Here is a 21,506-nt window from a genome sequence, read left to right as displayed (position 1 = left end):
TCCTGCAGTAGGCAAGGCCCTCCTTGGTTTCTTCACCAGGGTAGGGTTTCCTAAGGAGGTGGTTTCAGACAGAGGTACCAACTTTGTCTGCTTACCTGAAACACATGTGGAAGGAGTGTGGGGTGCAGTACAAGTACACTACCCCATACCACCCACAAACCAATGGTCTTGTAGAAAGGTTCAACAAGACATTGAAAGGTATGATCATGGGGCTCCCTGAAAAACTCAAAAGGAGATGGAATGTCCTGTTGCCATGCCTGCTTTTCGCTTATAGGGAAGTGCCACAGAAGGGAGTGGAGTTTTCACCCTTTGAACGTCTGTTTGGTCATCCTGTAAGGGGACCACTTTGTCTTGTAGAGGAGGGTTGGGAGAGGCCTCTCCAAGAACCCAAACAGGACATTGTGGACTATGTGCTTGGCCTAAGGTCCAGAATGGCTGAGTACATGGATAAGGCATCCAAAAATCTTGAGGCCAGCCAGGAGCTGCAGAAGCACTGGTATGACCAAAAAACTGCCAACGTTGAATTTCAACCTGGGCAACAGGTGTGGGGTTTAGAGCCAGTGGCACCAAGGGCTCTCCAAGACAGATGGAGTGGCCCTTACCCTATCCTGGAAAAAAAGAGTGAGTTCACTTACTTAGTGGACCTGGGCACCAACAGGACACCCAAAAAGGTTATCCATGTGAACCGCCTCAAACTCTACAATGACAGGGCTGACCTCACCATGCTGATGGTGACTGATGAGGAACAGGAAGCAGAGAGTGAACCTGTCCCTGATCTCCTCTCTTCCAGCCCAAAAGATGGGTCAGTGGATGGAGTAGTCTTTTCAGACACCCTCAATTCCCAACAGCAGGCTGACTGCAAGCAAGTCTTGCAGCAGTTTGCTAGCATCTTTTCCTTGACCCCTAGTCTGACCAGCTGGTGTACCCACGATGTGGACACTGGTGACAGTAACCCTGTTAAAAACAAAATATATCCACAATCAGACCAAGTCAAGGAAAGCATCAAAGCGGAAGTCAGCAAGATGCTGGAGCTAGGGGTGATTGAACCTTCTGAGAGCCCCTGGGCTAGCCCAGTGGTTCTGGTCCCCAAACCTCATCAACAGGGTGGAAAGAGAGATATGAGGTTCTGTGTGGACTATAGAGGGCTCAACTCTGTCACCAAGACAGATGCTCACCCCATTCCAATAGCATATGAGTTGATAGACAAACTAGTGGCAGCCAAATTCCTAAGCACCTTTGACTTAACTGCAGGGTACTGGCAAATTGGCATGGCCCCAGGAGCCAAAGAGAAAACAGCATTCTCCACCCCTGATGGGCACTATCAGTTTACTGTGATGCCTTTTGGGTTAAAGAATGCTCCTGCCACTTTCCAGAGGTTGGTGAACCAAGTCCTGACTGGGTTGGAATCCTTCCGAGATCGGTGATACCTGTATTCCTGTATCTCGATGACTGGCTGTTGGACGCGGGTCTACCACTATCAGTCTAGAAGCATCTCCGGATGATAGTGATCCTCTTAACACCATCTGAATTCCCACCTTAATCCATAGCTGTGATGTTCATTCATTGAAGCAATCCTGGACGTAGTGGAGTTCAAGGACTTCCCTCTACTGAAGCGAGTCCAGGACGTTCATCTAAGATCGTGATGTTTGCAGCTCGATCCTGGATAACAGTGGGAGGAGTTCTGAGGCTTCTTGGCCTACTCATTAGCTATGCCAGGTGGCACATGCAGGCTGTGTAGTGGAGCGTGAAGGTCCAGTGCGCCGGGCGTCTAGGAAATCTAACCTATATTATCCCTTTGTTGGAGGAGATGGCTCGAGACACGCAGTTGTGACTGCTCTTACACAATTAGTCAAGGAGCATATCCCTCTACTTTCCCCCCCCTAAGCTGATGGTGGTGACACATGTCTGCTAGACTGGAGAGGTCTTCTGGGAAAGGTGGCGATCAGGGCACTGGTCTCCGGTGGTGGGTTGGCTTCATGTCAGTCTGCTAGAGTTGTGGGCCATTCATCTGGCTCTGAAGACCTTCATTCTATCCATCAAGGGGAGGCTGGTGCAGGTTCTCACAAACAACATCACTGCTGTGCAGTACTGCAACAAACCGAGCATATTTGTGCCCAAGGCCCTGTGTCAGGAGGCACTGTGCCTCTGGATGTGTTTTGAGTGTTGGGTTATTTTCCTGATTGTGAACCACCTAGTCCTAGATGGATCCCTGAATGCCAGAGCAAATGAACTGAACAGACGGCATCTGGCAGATTATGATTGACGTCTACATTCCAAGGCGGTGCATGGCATCTTCAAACAGTGAGGAGAATCGTGGCTAGATCTTTTTGCCACTGTAGAGAATGGTAGAAAACTGTCTCTTTATATAGTGGACTAAAAAGAGGTACACTGTGTAAAGAGTCCAGACAATCTCCAAAGGAATTACAGAAGCACAAATGATACCCCAAATGCTCTCTTTTGTGGTAGTGTGGGCGAGCCGTTAGGCATATCAGAGGGTAGTGCTAAGCATTTATTGCACAAAGGCAGTAGGTGAGACATTCACTCAATAAAGAAATTCAACACCAATTTTTAAAAAATAACATATTTGTATATAAATTTAGATGCCAAGGTCATCGGAATCAGGTAAGTACTTTTCGAGTTATGAATTTTTACAGTTTTCAAAAGTTGAAAAACTGCAATTTTTGGGAGCAGTAATGTCCTCTGGGGAAAAACATGTTCTGCATTCGGGCATAGCTGTTCATCTGAACTTCATATGAATATATGGGGCAAGGTCCAACACCAACAGATTACCTCACAAGGCTCTGGGGCGTCTAGGTGCAGAGGTGAGTTAGAGTATTGGGTGTCCCATTCACGTCAATGGGGAACGGTCCGGTCAGAAAGAGGCTCTGGGACTGGGGGACTAGACTAGGGAACCCACATGGAGATTTGACCCTTGAAATGCTTGGGCACATTAGGACAGAGTTGTTCCACTTCTCAGGCTGTAGAATACGCTGTAGCCTTAAGGGACCCTCTCTAACACCCATGATCTAGGCACCAATGGCACCATTTACTAGAAACTTACTGGGGTGCTAAAGTCCTTAGCCAATTTTAAAGCAATTAGAATTCAACTTGTTTTAGGTAAGTAGCACTGGCAGTGAGGTCTGGTAAGCAGGCCGCAGTGCCCTGTCGGAGTTCAAAATCAGCATCTAGTTGCTAAAAAGGGGGCAAAAAGTGTGGGGGGGGGGTACAACTACATCAAAAGTCCAGTTTCCTACAAGAACACGGAGTGTCAAAGGTTTTGCACGTTAGAGTTTCTAGAGTAGCTTTAGATAGGTGCATTAAGGCTGGAATGGCACATGGGGCTAATGTGTGCCTCCCCATCTCTGCTTCTTCTTTCCATAATTCAGAAAATAAATAGTAAGAATTGGTCCCAAGTCATACTAGTGGCCTTGGATTGGGCAGGAGAGTGTCATACCCTAACCTACTAGATTTGAACATCTTTTCTCCAATCAGGGGGCCACTTTGTGAGTACCTCCTGTCTTAGCAACAAGGCAGAGTCCTGCACCCAAAGCTGTGCAGTCTACACCTACATGGGTGGTGATTGAGCTGTAGCAATTTACTGCATTTGATCCGCTGTCTGAAGTGGTGGATGTTATACTTACCCCTTGGCGACCCTACCGAAAAGGTAATTTATGCCTAATGCTGGGATTAATTTGTGGCCTGAGGTGGCATTTTCAAGACTGACCCCCACTTTTTGCTGAATTGCTAATGTTCTTTGACTGAGTGTGCCCTGGGCTCCTGCTAATCAGGTACCCAGGGCCTATATTCCTTCCCTAAAATTGCATTGAAATTGGCATTTCCGGCCACAGGTCAGCCCCTGGTAAATGGTACCACAGGTACCCAGGGCACTGTGCATAGAGAAGGCCTGTAAGGGCTGCAGCACTTATTGTGCCACCCTTAGAGGTCCTGTACCACTACATTCACACACTGTCTTTGCAGTCTGCGTCTTTTGGTGCTGAACAAAAGAGAAGATTCGAATTGGCACACATCCCTGTGTGCCATGCCTACAACCCACTGCCCTGGCCTAGATCAGCCACCCCTCCAGCTGGGTGCACTATGCCAGCGGTGAGGGTACAGAGGCTTGAGCCCTGTACCCCTACAGTGCCTAAGTCCATTCTTGGGCATTGTAAATGCAGTGCTGCCATTAAGAGTATATGGTGCTGGGAGTTTTTTATTACGAACTCCATAACACCATAATGGCTACACTGAAAACTGAGAAGTTTAGTATCAAACTTCTTAGCACATTAAACCCACACAGATGCCAGTGTGGGATTTAATGTAAAATGCATGACAGAGGGCATCTTAGAGATGCCCCCCGAAACTCAACCAACTTCTAGTGTCCCGACTGAGTGCCTGCTTAGGCTGCCATCAACAGGCCTGTTTCTGGATCCCTGGGCCGGGGGCCTGAAACAATGCACATCCTGGGACGAGGTGCCAAGCCTCCTCCCCTAAGATGGGCAGGGTTCACGAATGGGAAGCTTCAAAGGCATGCTGTCTTTGTGAGCTTCCCCTGACCACCAGACCACTTGCTGCTTTCAGCAACTGGTCCCCACTGGTTCTGCCCCCTACTTTGGGTGGGAGAACCGGCGGGAAAAACAAGTGAGGGAGAGAGGTGTGCCCACCTCTGCCAACTCCACCCCTCAGGTGGGGAGGCGAGGCGAAGCACAACTCTTAAGTCCCTGCCATCTTGAGGATGGGGGGGACCCACCCAGCCAACCAGGGACAGGCTCCTGCCCCCTCCCACTGGAGGGTGGCACAATAGGGTGTGTGACCACCCCAGGGAAGGGACCTATCGGTCCCTGCCCTCTACCTACCTGTAACACTCCTAAATCTAGTATTTAGGGGGCACCCTGAACCTTGCTTCCTCAGATCCAGAAACAACAAGAAAGAAGATAAGAAGAAGGCCCGAAGAGCCGTGCAGAGCTAACAAGAGGATGATGCCCACTGACTTGGCCCCAGCCCTACAGGCCTGTCTCCCTTCGAACCTGCTCCTGCAAAACCCCAGTGTGTCCTGCAGCCAGCAACGGTGCCTAACCAACCCCTTAACTTGCCAACTCACCTCCCGAAGTGGTGTTCGCAACATGAAGTCCTTCGTCTCCCTGCCTGCAGTGCTTCTGCAAACCGGAGGTTCTCCATTGGAAACCACAGGGCGCCCGACGTCGAAAAAGCACATTGCACCCGCCCACCTCAGTGCCGCTGAGGGTGCACCTTTTGTGCTATTTTGTTTCCTCATTTGCCCTGATCTAAACCCTAGGAGCTTTGCTCCCACAACCCAGTGGCCGGCTCGTTAGCAGCCACCAACCGGAGGCCCCCTATACCCCGTTGGATACCATTGGGCCTCAACAGTCTGCACCCGGCCGCCCTAGTGCTGCTGAGGGTGTACCAAGAGTGCATCGCTGACCCCGGGGTATTCCTGAGTCTAACCCCGAACCTTCACTCCCACAGTCGATAACTTACCCTGTGAACCAATAACCTTTTTTTCCTCCATAGGATAACATTACCAATTTTCTTCCAAAAAGTTTCTAAGTGTGGAGTTTTGAAATCTAAAAATATTCTTTAAAAATCGTACGAATAACCTAAACACATTTACTTACCTCTTTGCAGGAAATTTCCCGGTGCTGAATCTAGCTATCCAGCACTGAGTTAGAAAAGTAACGTGAAAAGTAACTTACCTGTAATTCACTGAAAAAGCCTATTCATTTCAAAGTACTATATTTGCTAAGTATTGCAACTTACTGCACCCCCTGTAAGTCAAACAAAGTACAATTCCTATTGCATTTTCAAACTGTTCTACATTCAGCAACGTATTACTGTAAATTATTTAATGATTGTTCCAGGCTTGCTTGGTTCTAAAAATAAAACAGTATATTTTTAATACAAACTCAATTGGTCTAGAGTTCTATCCTTGAGCGTGTGAATTTGTTTGCTGACTAAGTGTGTACATCAAATTCTTACACTGTCCTCTGATACTGCCTTACTGCTGGACCACTCTACCACAAATAGAGAGTAAGGTTCTCTCTAACTTTAACCTCTGGCTACCTCTGGGGTCACCTGGACTCTATACACACTATACCTCATTTTGGTGTAGTATATATAGAGACAGTTTCCTACAACCCCTTACTGGGAAAGCTGTTTCCTAACAAGGCTTTGAGGTTTGCACTATTAAAGGTTATTTGTGGCCTCTTTCACCTTCCTACGTTTGCTGGACCAACCGTTCTGGTTTAAATCATCTATTATCATTTGATTTACAAAAGGTTTCCTTAGAAACTATTTGTTGTTTTTTTTGTTGTGTTTTTTATTTATTTATTCCAAACAAAAGATTATAATGTAATAACTTCGATTCCCAGACCAAGAGCCCCCTACCCCCCTTCTCAAGTCCCAAAAAATTGTCAATATGTATTACAAGCAGTGGAAATCAATTAACCAAATTAATCAATTATAAATTAGACAAATGTATCAGAAAGGAAAAAACGTAAGGAGAGCCATAAAACACAGAGAGCCATAACCGGAGACGAATGGGAGAGGAGAAAGAGGATGAATCCAAACAAGTGGGGAAAAGGCAGGAGCGAAAAGGAGGGCTAGGAGGGTAGGAAACGAAAGACAGACAGAAAATAAGTAAATAACGAGGACATTATTACACATTACCAAACATTACTACGCCTCCTGTACATTCAATGTGCTGAGCCATCTGGTTAGGGGAGCCCAAATCTCTAATCCCTTTTTTCCCAGCCCTACCTTTTCTAGCATATATAGCTATCTCAAGATTATAAGTGGCGAGCAATCGAGCCTGCCATTGAGCAAAAGAGGGAGTATGTGAGTATATGAGGCAATAAAAATCCGAAGGATAGTCGTAGCCAAAAACAAGAAGGCTCCCCCTGATTTTATGTTGATCGTGTCATTTAATCCTAATATTACAGTAACAGGCATCAGTTGTATATCTTGTAGTAGAACTCAACTAATGAATGGTTGCACTCTTTCAAACAATGAGACCAGTTTTGAGCATGTAGCAAACGTGTACTGAGTCTGCACTATACTCAGCACATCTCGGGCAAGTTGTTCCCCTGCCGTTACGCCATGTGGCCATTCTGCTTGGTGTTATATATAAGAAAAAGCCGGTTTTGAAAAATTGTGCTTGCAGCTTCGATGACAATAAGTACTTTTGTGCGGGTTTAGAACGTGACAAAAGGTATTAGGTGACATGTTCAGTTTCTGCTGCCACTTTTCATCCATTTTACTAATGTCATCCGTCCTCAGCTCATTTAACATTAAGTAGATACTTCCGAACGGTGGTATACTGGGCTCTAGGATTTTATCTATAAGGGCTATCTTAGTGAACCCTGCTGGACCGCCAGTTTTATTTGTTAAATATCCTGTAATGGCATTATACTGAAATAGTTGACTATTGTCCAGGTTATACAGGGTTTACAAAGTACTGAAAGGCCAAATGCCTTCAGAAGTAATCACATCTCCCAATTTCGAGAAGCCCGCTTGATACCACTGTGGTAGAAATGCATTTTGAAAAATTAGTGGTAAATTACTATTTGTGATGAGACAGTGAGACCTTAACTAGGTCTTCATGTTTCTCATAATGTATGCCCTTCAAACCGATGCATAGCTACTCGCTGTGCCCCCTGACTTTAAACACAGTCTTCCTCATTGTGCTCACCGGAGCACGTCACTTGCGTGATCTTCAGACACTGTATCACCTTTTTCTTGGACCAGTTGGTGCAGAGGACTATTGCAGCATTCTTGCAAAAATGTTGTACTTCCTTCCACAATGGGCAATCCATTGGTCTGCTTGCATTCTTTGCTCCCTTCACCCTTTGAAAGAGGAGAACATGCTTCGAGTAGACCTCAAAAAAGCTCTAAGCTTATACATTGATTGTATCCGAAACCATTGTGTGGACGATCAATGTGTGGGGTTCTTGGGAGCAAAGAAGCTGGAGGCTGAGGAGTATAGTACTCTGTATTAAGATCTGCTACGCAAAGGCCGAAACCACAAACCCCACATCTGAGAGCCCATTTCACCCATGCTAAGGCTGCTCCCACTGCTTTGGCTTGCAAATGGCCAATCACTGATATCTCCCAGGCTGCAACATGCCTGTCCCTGCATAAGTTCATTAAGGACTGCTTCCTTGACAGCCTGGTCTAGCGGGAAGGACATTTTGTTTGCTCAGTCCTGCTGGACATTTTGGTTTGAGGCTCCGTCCTGCTTTGATATTTATTCTAAGGAGAGGAATCTGCAGTTAGAAGTATCAGTCAGGAGAACAAGTTACTTACAATCTGTAATGTTCTTTCAGATGAATACTCTTACCTAGCTGCAGTTTCCTCACTGCCATCCAACTTCTCCATTCTGTGGATCTTTTTAACATCTAAAAAGGTCCCAAGTTAGATCCCAAGTTAGTATACAACACACTGGTATTAGCAATAGTTCATGCTCTGCGTCTGAGGGTATGGAAAGGGAAAAGGCCAAGAAACTGATATCGTCTCAGAGTTGGCATTAACATGTGGTTCTGCTCTGTCACTTTCGGCCAGAAAGTCATTAGCAACATCAGTATTCCAAGGGCTCCGTCCACAACAACGTGCATTCAAAGTCCAGAAGTGCCTTCTACACATAGAACACTGGGCATTCTTCCTCACTATATGATAACCTGCCAGGTGAAGGCTGAGATTCTAACTAGAGATTGTCTCATATCATCAGAAAAACTAAGCTGCTATTTGTTACCTTTTCCCAGCCACATCATGGCAATACCATCTCCAAAGCAAGTATAGCTACACGGATTGTCAGGTGCACTGCGCCATGTAATGCTAAAATCTAACACCTATAAGACAGGACCCCTAGAGCACATTCTATGTGCTCAAAAAGCCATAATAGCCTTTGTAGGAAACATACCATTGGTGACATATTTTCCACCACTTAATCTTCCTTTCATACCATAACCAAGTATGCCTCTGAAAATATAAGCTCCCCACAAAGTAACTATTGAACACACTTTACTTAATACTTCATTTTAAACACCTGCTTATGCTTGCAGGCGGCTTAAGAGGTCGTGATGTTGCTTTTCAGTTTGTGCACTCATATCTTTAGCAGTCACATGCTGAAAACTAAAAACATACCTTACTTGTAGCAATCAGTTTGCAACTTGTAGTGCTGTAGATTCCCAAGCAAATGGTAGTAGGCAAGAACATCTTGGCTTTATACCATTTCTACCCAGTATACAGGCACTGTGATGCAGTGCATCTCAATACATACCCTTATCCTTACGGTGTAAAACACAACCTGAGGTGGAGTTTGTTGTCTGGTGCTTTGTGGGTTTTAGGCAAAGTATCAGTAGTCACCACAAAACTGATACCCCTTTCTCAATGAAAACAACATATAACTTTATGAGCCCAACACTAGATAACAGGAGTGTGCACAGCATATCATTCTACTGTCCACAAAGCCTCAAACCTATTGTTACAGGTAAGTGATTCTCTCCTAACTAATTTGTAATCCGAAAGGGCGGGGTGGAAGGCGCTAGGTTGCTAATGGAAGAAGCAATTTGCTTTAATCATACACCGGTATTGTAGATTTTGGTCACCAAGGTCACTGAACAAGAAAGGCCTTTAAATTCTTACTTCTTTATGAACGGTTTGAAATTCTGTAGCTCATTAGCTCATCTCCCATGCTGCATACAATGCTTTAGTAAGAATCCCAAAGTGGCATATATTTAGTAGACTCTGATACTGTTGAATGTTATAAAAATAGTTGAATCTCTGAAAGTAAGTCTGCATCCTTGACAGATGCAGTCCCAAGGGCTGAGATGAAGAATTCATTCAAGTGGGGAGCAACTTTCTTTCTTTTAACATATCATTCAAACATGGACTATTCCTTTCTCCTGGTTGGTTTGGACAGTGAGTCCACTTTACTGGGCTGCATTTGACATGATAGACCATGTAACCCTTTGACAACAACGTGCCTGTTGGCTGACTGACTTTATTTTTTGAGAATACTCTATTCTAAATAGATGCAAGTCAAGTTAGATGGTCACTGTTAATTGTTTAACAAGATTCTTGCTTTGAATAGGCGAACACAGAGGTTTATGTTGACACTCATATTTTTCATATTCCTGGCTTAAGGAAGACCTTAAAACGAGCAAGATGTTTTCCTCTGAAAGCTTTTTATGCTCATGTCCATGACCAGCTGCACACAGATGTAGTTACAATCAATCAAAACAGCTGGTTGCTTACGAAGTCTGATGAATCGGCTACCTGAATACTTCGAGTAGAATATATTAAAGATGAATATGAATACTCCAGCTATGCATTTTAGCGGGAACATTCCACAATTTGGGAACTTGAATAAATATTTGAGGTAGTATTTCACTACTATATGTTAGTATTTATTTGGAAAGATTTGACATAGAAACCATTCATCGCCAGTTAACCCAGGCAGTTGGGCTACATACTAAGTGAGCCTTAAAAAAAGTTTAAAGATATGAATAATATTATGAATTGTCCTAAGACCCCGTGGTGTGCGCTTTTGAAATCAAGGTTAATCCTGTTGATTTAAATGAATGTCCTCCTCCCTATCTAGTTTCCTGATAAAACTTGTGTGAAATTATATTTATAAGTCGGAAGGCCACTATATAGGTGGCCATAGACTGCTTTACACTTGAAGTAGGTGTTTGTTTATTCATGGATTGTGCTTGTAGAATGTTGGGAAGTCATTTAGGGTTTGGCCGAGTGGGAGAACCACACTAAAATAGCGGTTCTTCTGCCCTGTGAAAATTGTAGTCCTTTGGCTCTTGGAGGTGGAGTAAGCACCATGCTTGTAATGACCGAGTCTTAGCTGGCTCATCGGCTAAGCTATCACCAACATTTCACAGTGATGGTCGCGTTACCAATTTAGGCATGGCAGTCCCAGTCCTGGCTTCAGGCCATTTTCTTTTTGTGTGCCAGAAATAAACCTCTCTAAGTGTGGATTTGTTTCTGTAACACAAAATGCTTTGCCAAGATTAATTGCTTTGCCTGGCAACATTCACAGCATTCACTGCAACTGCTGTACTGATAGATGTAATTAAGACTTTAGAGATCTACATTGCAGGTTGGGATCTCTTGATGATCTTGGGAGGTATTCCTCCAGAGCAGTGGAGGCTATAGACTCTGATGAACTGAGGGCTGGCTGGTCACTTGCCAGGCTCTAAATAAGATTTTATTCAGTGAAACGTTTTTTTCAGCACACTGTTGCAGATCTTTGTTTTTGAGGACCAATACATTCACTACGTTACTGTGTTAAACAAGTTCGAGACCTCTCCTGTTTAGTAAAAAAATACTGAGTTGAAGGCCGTTTGCTGCCTCCATCCTCAATAAGGGCCTAAGGCGAAACACACTGATATGATAATAAAATCACATGAAGTGGTAAAAGAAATGGGAGAGTTATCTTTTTGAACCCCTGGTGGCTGCATGGATACTTCTAGCTCTTACCGCTCCTTCCAACTGTTTGCTCATCTTAATGAAAATCTGCTTATTCCTCATAGGCACTGGCTGAGCTGTGTGAGATTAAGTTTGGGAAGACTCACCCTGTTTGCTGCTTGGTAAGTGCCTGTCTTTGGGGAATGTCTGCAATATTCCATCATGCACTCTCATAAGAGTCACTTTTTGTAGCTAAATCATTCTGGGTTAAAGATTCTAAATCGCTATAGATGTATTGTATATTTTGTTTTTTAGTTAAATGTGTTGCCAGTTTATGTTGTTGTTTTGGGGCTTTAGCACCCTGCCTTCTTTGAGCATAGCAGAGCATTTCAGCAGTTGCCAGGAATGAGATAGCCTCAGTTTAAAAAGCACGTGGGCTTATGTTTGGTATGATATTCAAGCAGGAATGTAGTCCTGTGCAGATTATCTGGTGGCCTTGTTTTGTCTTTTTATGGCTAAAGCAAGGCATGCATGATGTTATTGCTAGATGTTAGGGCCAATTCTTGCACCCCCACCTGAATCCTCCTCTCCAATAAAAGGTGCACTTGAGTGGGAAAGTACAGCCCATTCTGAAAGAATATGAACTAAACAAGACAAATCATTTAAAAAAGTATAGCATGTGCAGTGTAGGTGCAGGATTGCTGTGTTATTTTGTGGGTAGTGCTTCTGATGTCTTTTACGGAACCCGCAACCTCACAAGCCTGTTTAGGGTCTCCTAGAGTCCTTGGGTTTTACACATATGCTTTTGATTTTGTTAGCAAAAATAGGGGTGGAAGAGTTTGATTGAGATCAGGTTGAGCACTTACGTGTGGCAGTTTTTAAGTACCCTTTGTTACACTTACCTTATTAAGAAACCGACATTTGGAGCCACTTTGGGTTATGCTCTATTTCCACAATTTTCATGTATTCCTTTCTCCCTGCCAATTTAACCTTGCCTTGTTTTGTGACTTAAGTGTCACTTCAGCTGGGCATGAAAATAATAGAATTTGCAGTCGTAGAACTGGTATGCTTCTAAGTGAGGCTGTTGTTAGTATCTTTCATCTTCAAAACCGATTTGCCCCACAAAATTATTTATTTAACGTTCAGATCCCTGTCCACTAACTATATACATGTCCATTCCAGTAGGCAAAATATCAGTGTATGGTAGTCCGTGTTCGTAGCATTAGATATGCAGATAACCATAGTGACCTCATTTTAGAAACCTGGGGCCCCTGAAAACAAGGTGACTTGCTAAGCGCAGGCAAAAATTCAAGTATTTTAGAAACCAACTTGAGCAAATACGAAATAAAATTGAAAAAAACAGGTGGAGGCGTACAACAATGCAACTAACAGATGATCAATAAAATGGCATCAGTTCATGTAATAATTGAAAAACATCCGTTATTGTTATACGACAAAATATATTAATTTTTTCATAAATTATTTAGAATAAACTATGTAAAGTTGTAGAAAAATAATCATGATATATCATTTACAGATAGTGTCCTCGACAATGATCATTCCTCAGAGTAAATCATAAAAACATTTAACAGATAAGTTACAGTTCAGTCTACAAATAATGGATACATATGACTGGGAATAGAAAGAATTAGTTCATGGAAACATAATTCATTATCGTGTGAAAGGGTTTACGTGCGTTTCGGCAGGAGTGCCTTGATAACAATAGTGACAACAGGCTTGTCTCAGTATGGTTGAGGAATTTATTTTCAAGGCTTCCAACCCCCATGTGTTCAGCTCTAGACAAAACCCTCCAAATCACTCACTTTGACCTTGAGGTAATCTTTCTTGGTCTCTAGTCTTCCTCTTTGTTCCATTCCATAGCCCTGCTGCTATCATTTACCTGAACAACCAGATGTAATATGAATATCACTTCCTCTGTCACCTGCTTGTTAATCTGTGGGAATGGTCTATTCAGAACAGAATAGTCCTTTTTGCATCCTACCAATGGAGGCTAGGGGTGGTAAGGAATCAGATACACTAAGCAGGCACCGTCATGGTGCATTATTGGCAACTGAACCATACAGTGTCAGACATTGTAACTCTGATAGATGTTTGTTCATCACAGAGAATTATTTTCGGTGTCAGAATTGATATACTTTGTGGTTGGAAGGTTGCTTAGCTATGTGTTTCTATTTTACTAGTTTGTAATATTTGTGTACATCATTCATGCTCCTCTGATTCATTAACTCTCTAGAAGCTCAAGAGACCCTGCAACTCAGAGGTGATCTTGAATTCCTAATTATTGCCTTGCCAAATCTGCTTTTTGAGCCTTCTGTTCTCGTCTGATCACACTGTTCTTTCCTCAATTCCAGGTCTCCTATTTTAGACTATTGTATCCCTTCCTTCAATCCCTGAAAAATTATTCCAGGCACTCTTAAGCAGTTCCATGACAATAGTGCCAGTAAGTTTGTTGCTAGCACGGACTGCAACTCAAGTCTGTATTAGAGCAATTTGCTTCAGTTTCATTATCTGGCTCTCAACAATTTATTGAACCTCTTACATGCATCCTTCAGCATGCAGCCCTCTATTATTTAATGTTTATTTTTCTCTCCTGGCTGAGCTCATTGCGCAATCAGGAATTAAGGCAACCTCATATGCCGATGATATCCAGCTTTTATTTTCTTATGACACCCCAAATCAATTCACTTTTGATCCACTAAGACTGTCTCTGAAACCGCTTGTTGGATGGACAATAACTTTCTTCGACTCAACGCGCGGAAAACTGAGGTCCTCTTCTTTCACCAACCTTCTCCATTGGACTCGAACCTTTGGTGGCCCCAGGATTTAAGCATGCCCCCTTCCCCCAAGAAATCTGTAAAAAATCTGGGGGTTAGATGGGACACCACTCTTTCCTTCCAAAACCAAGTTCAGACGTTGACTGCGGCATGCTTCCCAAAAATTAGGATGCTCAAAAAATGTATTAATTTCCTTCCCAGTAACACCAGAAAAACTATTGTCCAGGCACTAATAACCTCCCATCTAGACTATGCCAACAGCTTGTATATTGGACTTACTTCTGGCCTCTGTCATCGGCTACAGACCGTCCAGAATGCGGCTGTTCGGCTGGTCTGTGGCATCTCTCTTCAAGAGCATATCTCCCCTCATCGACGAAGGCTACATTGGTTGCCAGTTCAAAAAAGAGTAGAATTTTAAACTCTCACCCTAGCACATCGTGCAATCAAGGGAAAGGGCTCGGTTTATCTTTCCTCCGCCCTTACAGTAACACCAGATGCCTTCGATCCAGCACAAAAAATTTGCTTTGCACCCCCAGATTTTAAAAATCTCGCTCTGGGGGAAAACATTTCAGGTATGCGCCTCCTCCCAATGGAACAAGCTTCCTTATTACATCAGGCTTATTCAGGAGGAGCTACCCTTTCGCAAAGCACTGAAAACACACCTCTTCTGCTAAATTCCCCATGAGTGAGATTCTGTACATACACTGAAGCGCCGGGACACCCCGTTGGGGTAGCTGTGCGTTATATAAAAGACACTAAATAAAATCAAAATAAATCCTTAAATGATGCGCTTTCTTTTGATTCATCTGGATGATAAATTGATCTGGTTAGATGTCAAGCTTTCAGCTATAGATAGATGCAGGATGGATTTTCTCCACAAAGATATTGTATGAAACAGATATTTTGGTGCTCTGCTCAATTCACATTTTCCCATCAGATATCCAATTCTCCAGTGAAATCTTAATTTAGTAATAGCTTCTCTTGTTCACAACCTTTGGAACCACTGTCTTTTTTTAGACACTAAGCTGATTAATGGAAGACAGCTGTTGTGTGTTGCAATTGCCGCAGCCAGAAGAATCCACAAATTATTTGTTTTTCTTATATAGAGACATACATTGTCGTCCATTGTGAGCATGTGATCTTACAAGTGGCCTATTGTTTACTTCTCAAGGGTTAACTCCTTGACCGCGGCGCAAATTCAGCCGCTGTGCTGGGGAATTAATGTGTGGGCGTGTTTCGCACGGCCCTCGGCCGTCCTCCGCACACGCCCACTGTGACATCAGACGGCCGGGGGGCGTCCCACTCACCCAACGGGTTAAAATAAATCCAGTTTAAACAAGAAATGTTCTTTTTTCAACTTGTTCTAGGATTAGTTTTATTTCCATTAAACCCCATATTCTTCTTATTTTCTTCAAATTTAATTTCAGGTTATTCAGGGTTTAAAACTGCTATTCATATATGGTGGACACATGCCTTAAAGTAGCAGGTTTTATAGTGTGTCATAACTATAAATCCTATGAAATTATAAATTTGGTCTGTGACTTTTCATGTAGTCCAAAAATTGAAAGCATGATTGGTGGCTTTTGAAAACTGTATATTCATCATTGACGTTTGTAGAGATTAATGTGGATTGCATTAATGTGTTTTATTTATTTAGAGTGCACAGATTTCCAAAGGTTTCTAATCTCTGATACTTGATTGGTTATGTTAGGTTATGTTATCAGAAGCTTATAAAGCGCACGGTCACCAAAGGTTTCATGGCACTGTTGCTGTGTACTTGTGTTGTGTACAGGTTGTTAGTAAGCTTGTTTAAACAACCAGGTTTTCAAGGCCCTTCTGAAACCCAGTAGATTGTCGCCGCTCCTGACAATGGAAGAGAATTCCAAAATTTGGGGGCCAGGTAGGAGAACCTGCAGCCGCCCTGTCGCTTGAGTTTGACGGCTGGGGTGAACAGTAGGTGTAGGTGGGAAGAATGTAAGTTGCGCATGGGGACATGCTTCGTGACCATGTCGTTGATGAACTTAGGGTTATTGCAATGCAGCGCCTTGAAGGCAAGGCATCCCGATTTAAATGCAAACCGTTGCTCCACCGGCAACCAATGGAGTTTTTGCAGACAAGGCCTGGCCGGTAAGGGGGGGGAACCATATTCACTTGGCCAGAAGTGCGGGCCCCAGCTAATTTCACTTTTCCCGGGCAATACAAGTTCCGTCTTGCCCAAGTTAAGCTTCAGATCGTTAATGTCCATCCAACGTTGGATATGGAGCATAGTGGTTTTAAAGTCCGCACAGAGTTAGGGGTGTCTAGAGAAAAAAACAACTGGAGGTCGTCGGCGTAATTAAATACGGTTACCTTCCTAGCCTTTAATGAGTGGATCAGTGGCCTAAGGTAGAGATTAAACAACAAAGGGGAAAGGGAGGAACCCTGTGGTACCCCACAAGAGGTCGATACTCTTGGGGGCGTAAATGTGCCAAGGCGTACTGCTTGAGTTCTGCCTATAAGAAAGGTCTTGATACAATTGTAAGCAGGGCCATGCATGCCTGCTTGTTCGACACGGTTCAATAAGATGTTGTGATCCACCGTGTTAAACGCGGCCTACAGATCCAGGAACACCAGCGCCTGGGAAGCCCCCATGTCCGCATTAGCTCTCAGCGTATCCATAACCGCAAGGATTACTGATTCCGTTGAGTCCGCAGGCCGGAAGCCAGCTTGATTTGGCTCCAAGTATTCTGATTGTTCTATAAAGTTAGAAAGGCATCTGGCCACATGGGTCTCCATAATCTTGGCTAGGAAAGGTAGAAGGGAAATAGGGCGATAATTGGAAGGATTTGCAGGGTCAGCCCCAGGTTTTTTAGCAGTGGGACTACCGTGGCATTTTTGAAGGCGCTAGGTACCTCCCTTTCACTGAGGGACTCGTTCAGGAAAGGAAGAATACTATGGGGCAATGCAGAGAAGACGTCCCTGAGGACCTGAGGAGGACAGCGGTCACTGGGGGAGACAGATTTAACACGGGTCAAGAGATCTAGTAGCGTGTTAGGACATATAGCTGACAAGTGACTCAGGCAGAATGGATTTCTGGAGATGTCATCCAGTGACTTCCTGTTAGCATTAGGTGGGATGCTCGCCTTTATGACCGTGATTTTGTCCAGAAAAAAGTTGTTTAGGGAATAACACAGTTCCTGGGTCGGAGCCTGGGTGGGTAAAATTCTCTCATTACTGCTCAGGTCGTTCAAAATTTGGAAAATTTCCTTTGGTTTATTCTGAGCATTCAGAATTCTAGTAGAAAAGTAGGCAGCTTTAGCTGTCAATACAGTTTTTTTAATAGTCATTGCAAGCTTGCAGGTACTGCTGTCTATCTGCGCTCAAATAGTGACGCCTCCATTTCCTCTCAGATTGACGGAGCTTAAGTTTTTGATCCTTTTGTTCCCTGGTGAACCACTTATGGGCATCAGAGTATCTAGCACCGGAAAATTTGGTAAGAGGGACGTGTATGTCACTGGCCGACAACAGCCAGTCCGCTATGTCCTGTTCCATAGTGTTGACATTGGGATTAAAAGTAGGTGTGGTGCTGGCTAAGGTGTTAATAAAATCATTTTTGTCAAGGGTTCGCCACTTTCTTGTCGTGCCCCCCGCCACTGTAGGGGTCTTGGTCCTGCCGTTAAAAGTAGCCGTGAATTCAATCAAATAGTGGTCAGACTATATACAGGGAGAGATAGAACGCACTGACAGAATGAGATTGTGGGTCCAGATTTGGTCCAGAGTATGTCCTTTTATATGGGTAGGGGAAGATAGGTGCTGGGACAGGTTTAGATTGGAAAGCAATTCGGGGAGTTCGGTTGCATGTGGTCTGCCAAGGATGTCATTAAACCAATAGTTTAGATAGCCAATAAGTAAGATCCTTGCGTGGTTCATGATGAAGTTGGCCATTTGTTCACTTAGCGAGAGTGTAAAGGAGGGCATGGGTTGGGGAGGGCGGTATATAAGCACCAGCGCGAGAGATCCGATGTCAGTGCCTAGTGTAATGACCAGATTTTCAGCCTTTGGGAGTTCGAGGGAGGTCATAGTGTCAGAATGGCAAGGAAGTTCACAGATGGACACTAGAATATCTGTTTCTTGTGTTATTTTCATACTTCCCTTTAACCCTTCCCACCCATCAAAAGGGCATTAGTCTTTTTCAGAGTGTAGCATCTGGAACCTGCTGTCATGCACTTAATATCAGGAATAGACAGACTATTTTCAAGTCCTCCATTGTGAATTGTTCCCAGGTACTTTAAGGGCAGTTGCACCAGTAGCTAATGAGCCGTTTTGGCCTATGGTTGTCTTTGTTGCATCATTTTTAGCCAACTGTTACTTTTTAATTAGCTTTTTTGGGGGCCTGATTTATGCCATTGTCACCGAGGTGGTACAAAAGGGGGTGGTGATGGACGGAGCATCTGAACCATTCAAACACTCACACCCAGTCAAAAGATCTGGGTTTGATCCATCACCATTCTTTAGCCCACTCTGCCACCCCAGTTCAGACATGGCTATATGCAAATCAGTCTGACCCTGTGACTCATGGGAACAGTCCAGCCCGAACTGCCAAGCCATGTCTTCCCTGGACCGGAAACAAGCTTCCGAGGACCGGTTTCTGGCATTCCAGCCGTCTTCAGCCCGGCTTGCTTGAATCCAGTGGGAAAGTGAGCAAGGGACTCACGTGTGAGCATACCCTGCCACACTTATGGCGGCCAAAGCGGTACAAAAGGGGGTGGTGATGGACAGATTTGTGGCAGGGTATGCTCAGACGTGAGTCCCTTACTCACTTTGCCACTGGATTCAAGCAAGCCGGGCTGAAGACAGCTGGAATGCCAGAAACCGGTCCTCGAAAGCTTGTAGTGATCAGTGATATAATTGAAAGGGTAATAACTGTAAAAAACTCGTACAGCCAGAGTCGGATATTAATAGGTCTGGATTAGAGTTAGTTAAAAATATCTATTGTGCGTTTTGGGAGTGATTAGGACTCTTACGCACTATAATGAACTGGTGTACTAAAAAATGGTGCGTACGAGTTTTTTACAGTTATTACCCGTTTAATTATATCACTGATCACTACTGCTTTTAACCAGAGGTATTCCTCTGGGTGGAGGCTGCACAATCACTAACCCGATGATATGCAGATACGTGTTTAATAGGCGGACAACCAAGATATACCGCCCCTTCCATCCAATAGACACGTTTTTGTGGGTTTTTAAATTGGGACACGTCAGAATATTGCATACCCAGGTTATGCAGGACAAGTGATCCTTCCCCATTTGATTTTTTGTATACTAATTTTAAGGAAGCTGAATGGATCACACCTTCTCCAGTATTAGGGGTATCTTTCATAGATTCACATGCTTGAATATTCCCCGTCGTCGAAGTGGGAGTCCCACGGTACATAAAATAGCAATAATGCTAAATATACATATATATGTGAAAACATAATACATAATAAAAGAAGAGGAAAATACAACTGAAAACCTCTAAAACAATTCCTACATAGGAATGCATGGTAAAGAGAAAAAACCACTTGTAACACATCAGTGTCATTATGTTAGTCCAAACTACAGCCAATCAGGCGCAAGCACCCTCTAGAACCTTCTCCTCAGAAGCTCCAGTCCTCAGATTTTCTACCGCACGTCGTGTGAAGGGAGTCTCCCTGAGCTCTGCTCAGTTCTTTGCCTCAAATCTTCTAGTTCCAGTCTTCTCAACATGTCAAGTAAGAAGTCTTTATTCAGACCTTGCTCTTCTTGTGGGAAGCTGCGTCTTTTTGATAAGGACCCCCACGAGAAGTGCATTTATTGTCTATACCCTGATCATGAAGTTGACGACGACGCTGACGACGATATCAGCTTTTCCTTCGTCGACGACGGTCTTGTCGTCAGCCTTCACGTCGACGAGAGTTTCTTTGCCTTCCAAGCCTGCCTTGTCGACGATTCCCATCACCTCGTCGGCGAAGAAAAATTCCTTGTCGACGAAAGCCACTAAGAAATCTTCGTCGACCAAGGTCTCGTTGATGAAGACTCTGTCGACCAAAGCCCCGTCGACGAGGGCTCCGTCTACGGAGGTTCTGCCTACGTCGACTATTGCACCGTCGTCGACTGCACCGTCGACGACTGCACCGTCGACGACTTCGTCTACGATGGATCGCCCGTCGACGGTAACTCTTGACGACGACTCCGTCGACGGCCACACCGTCAACGATGGATTCTTCCAAATTGTCTTCGTCGACAGCCAAAACAGCACTGTTGTCAATAGCGTCGACGGTGGCACCGGCTTCCTTTGCCTCGTTGCCTTTAGTGCCTTTGAAGACTTCAGGATCCTCTGGCACTGCTGATTTTTCCCAACGTCGCAGTAAGGCTCCGTGCCACCAGTTATCTGCTCCAGAGCTGCAACCACCTTCTCCAATGTTTGCCACTACCTCTGAGCATGACACTGATTCTAAAAATGAAGGTGACACGTTTGGGACAGCCCATAGTCCCTCTGATTTGATCATCAAATGTCAGGAGTCTGACACTGACGAAGATGGCGGAGACCAAGAGTCTCAACCTGAGGAACAGTTGGTCCAAGTCCCTATGGCTACGTTACCATTGTCCTTGATCTCCAATCTCCAGCATATGCTAGATGATTACAACCGTCGTTTCCCAGCAACGCCGCAAGGTACTCCTGTGCAATCTCCTGCTGCCGTTGCACAGCCTCCACCGTCTCTTCCACAGACTTTGCCGCCCACAACTTCGCCCCATGTTCAGACGTCCATCAGAATTCATACGACTGTTTATCCGCAGGATGCGGATGATGAGGCAGTTCCAGAACGAGAGGACGGAGAGGTCCCTGAGGATTCGGCCTAGGATGCAGTCGTACCCGGTATGGCGGAGTGGGACGATTACCGAATGCAGACGCCCTCTCCTCAGCCAGGAGACTCTGGTGATTCACCTCCAGTAGATATCGCCAGTTTTCATCTACTAATGGATAAAGCGGCTCAGCGTTTCAAATTACCTAGAACGCAACGGGAGGAGGACTGTTTCCTCTACGATTTAAAAAAATAAGCCTTACAAATAGGTCCACACGATTCCAATAATTGATTTTGTTTGGAAGGAAGGAATTAAACTCATGCACGCTCCAAACACATTACCTGCTTAAGTACCGCGCCTTGAAAAGAAATACAAGGCCCCAACCGGTTCTCCGGCATGCTTGATATCTCACCCTAAGCTGGATTCAGTAGTAACTCAAGCTGCACAGCGTAGAGCCCGGAACCCAGCGTCT

At 44.4% G+C, this 21,506-nt stretch overlaps 1 protein-coding gene across 4 annotated transcripts in view; it reads left to right on the top strand.

Annotated features, from left to right (window-relative positions):
• Positions 1 to 21,506, top strand: part of UBE4B (ubiquitination factor E4B) — a 1,139,522-nt gene that overhangs the window by 350,980 nt on the left and 767,036 nt on the right. For all 4 annotated transcript variants that reach the window (XM_078642268.1, XM_078642270.1, XM_078642267.1 and 1 more), the window contains one exon: positions 11,559 to 11,615. In XM_078642268.1, the coding sequence (XP_078498394.1) occupies positions 11,559 to 11,615 (57 nt within the window). The remainder of the gene's footprint in view (positions 1 to 11,558; positions 11,616 to 21,506) is intronic.

This window comes from Lissotriton helveticus, chromosome 5_1 (genome assembly GCF_964261635.1).
Source record: "Lissotriton helveticus chromosome 5_1, aLisHel1.1, whole genome shotgun sequence".
Lineage (NCBI taxonomy): Eukaryota > Metazoa > Chordata > Amphibia > Caudata > Salamandridae > Lissotriton > Lissotriton helveticus.
This window is presented reverse-complemented; position numbering and strand designations above follow the sequence as displayed.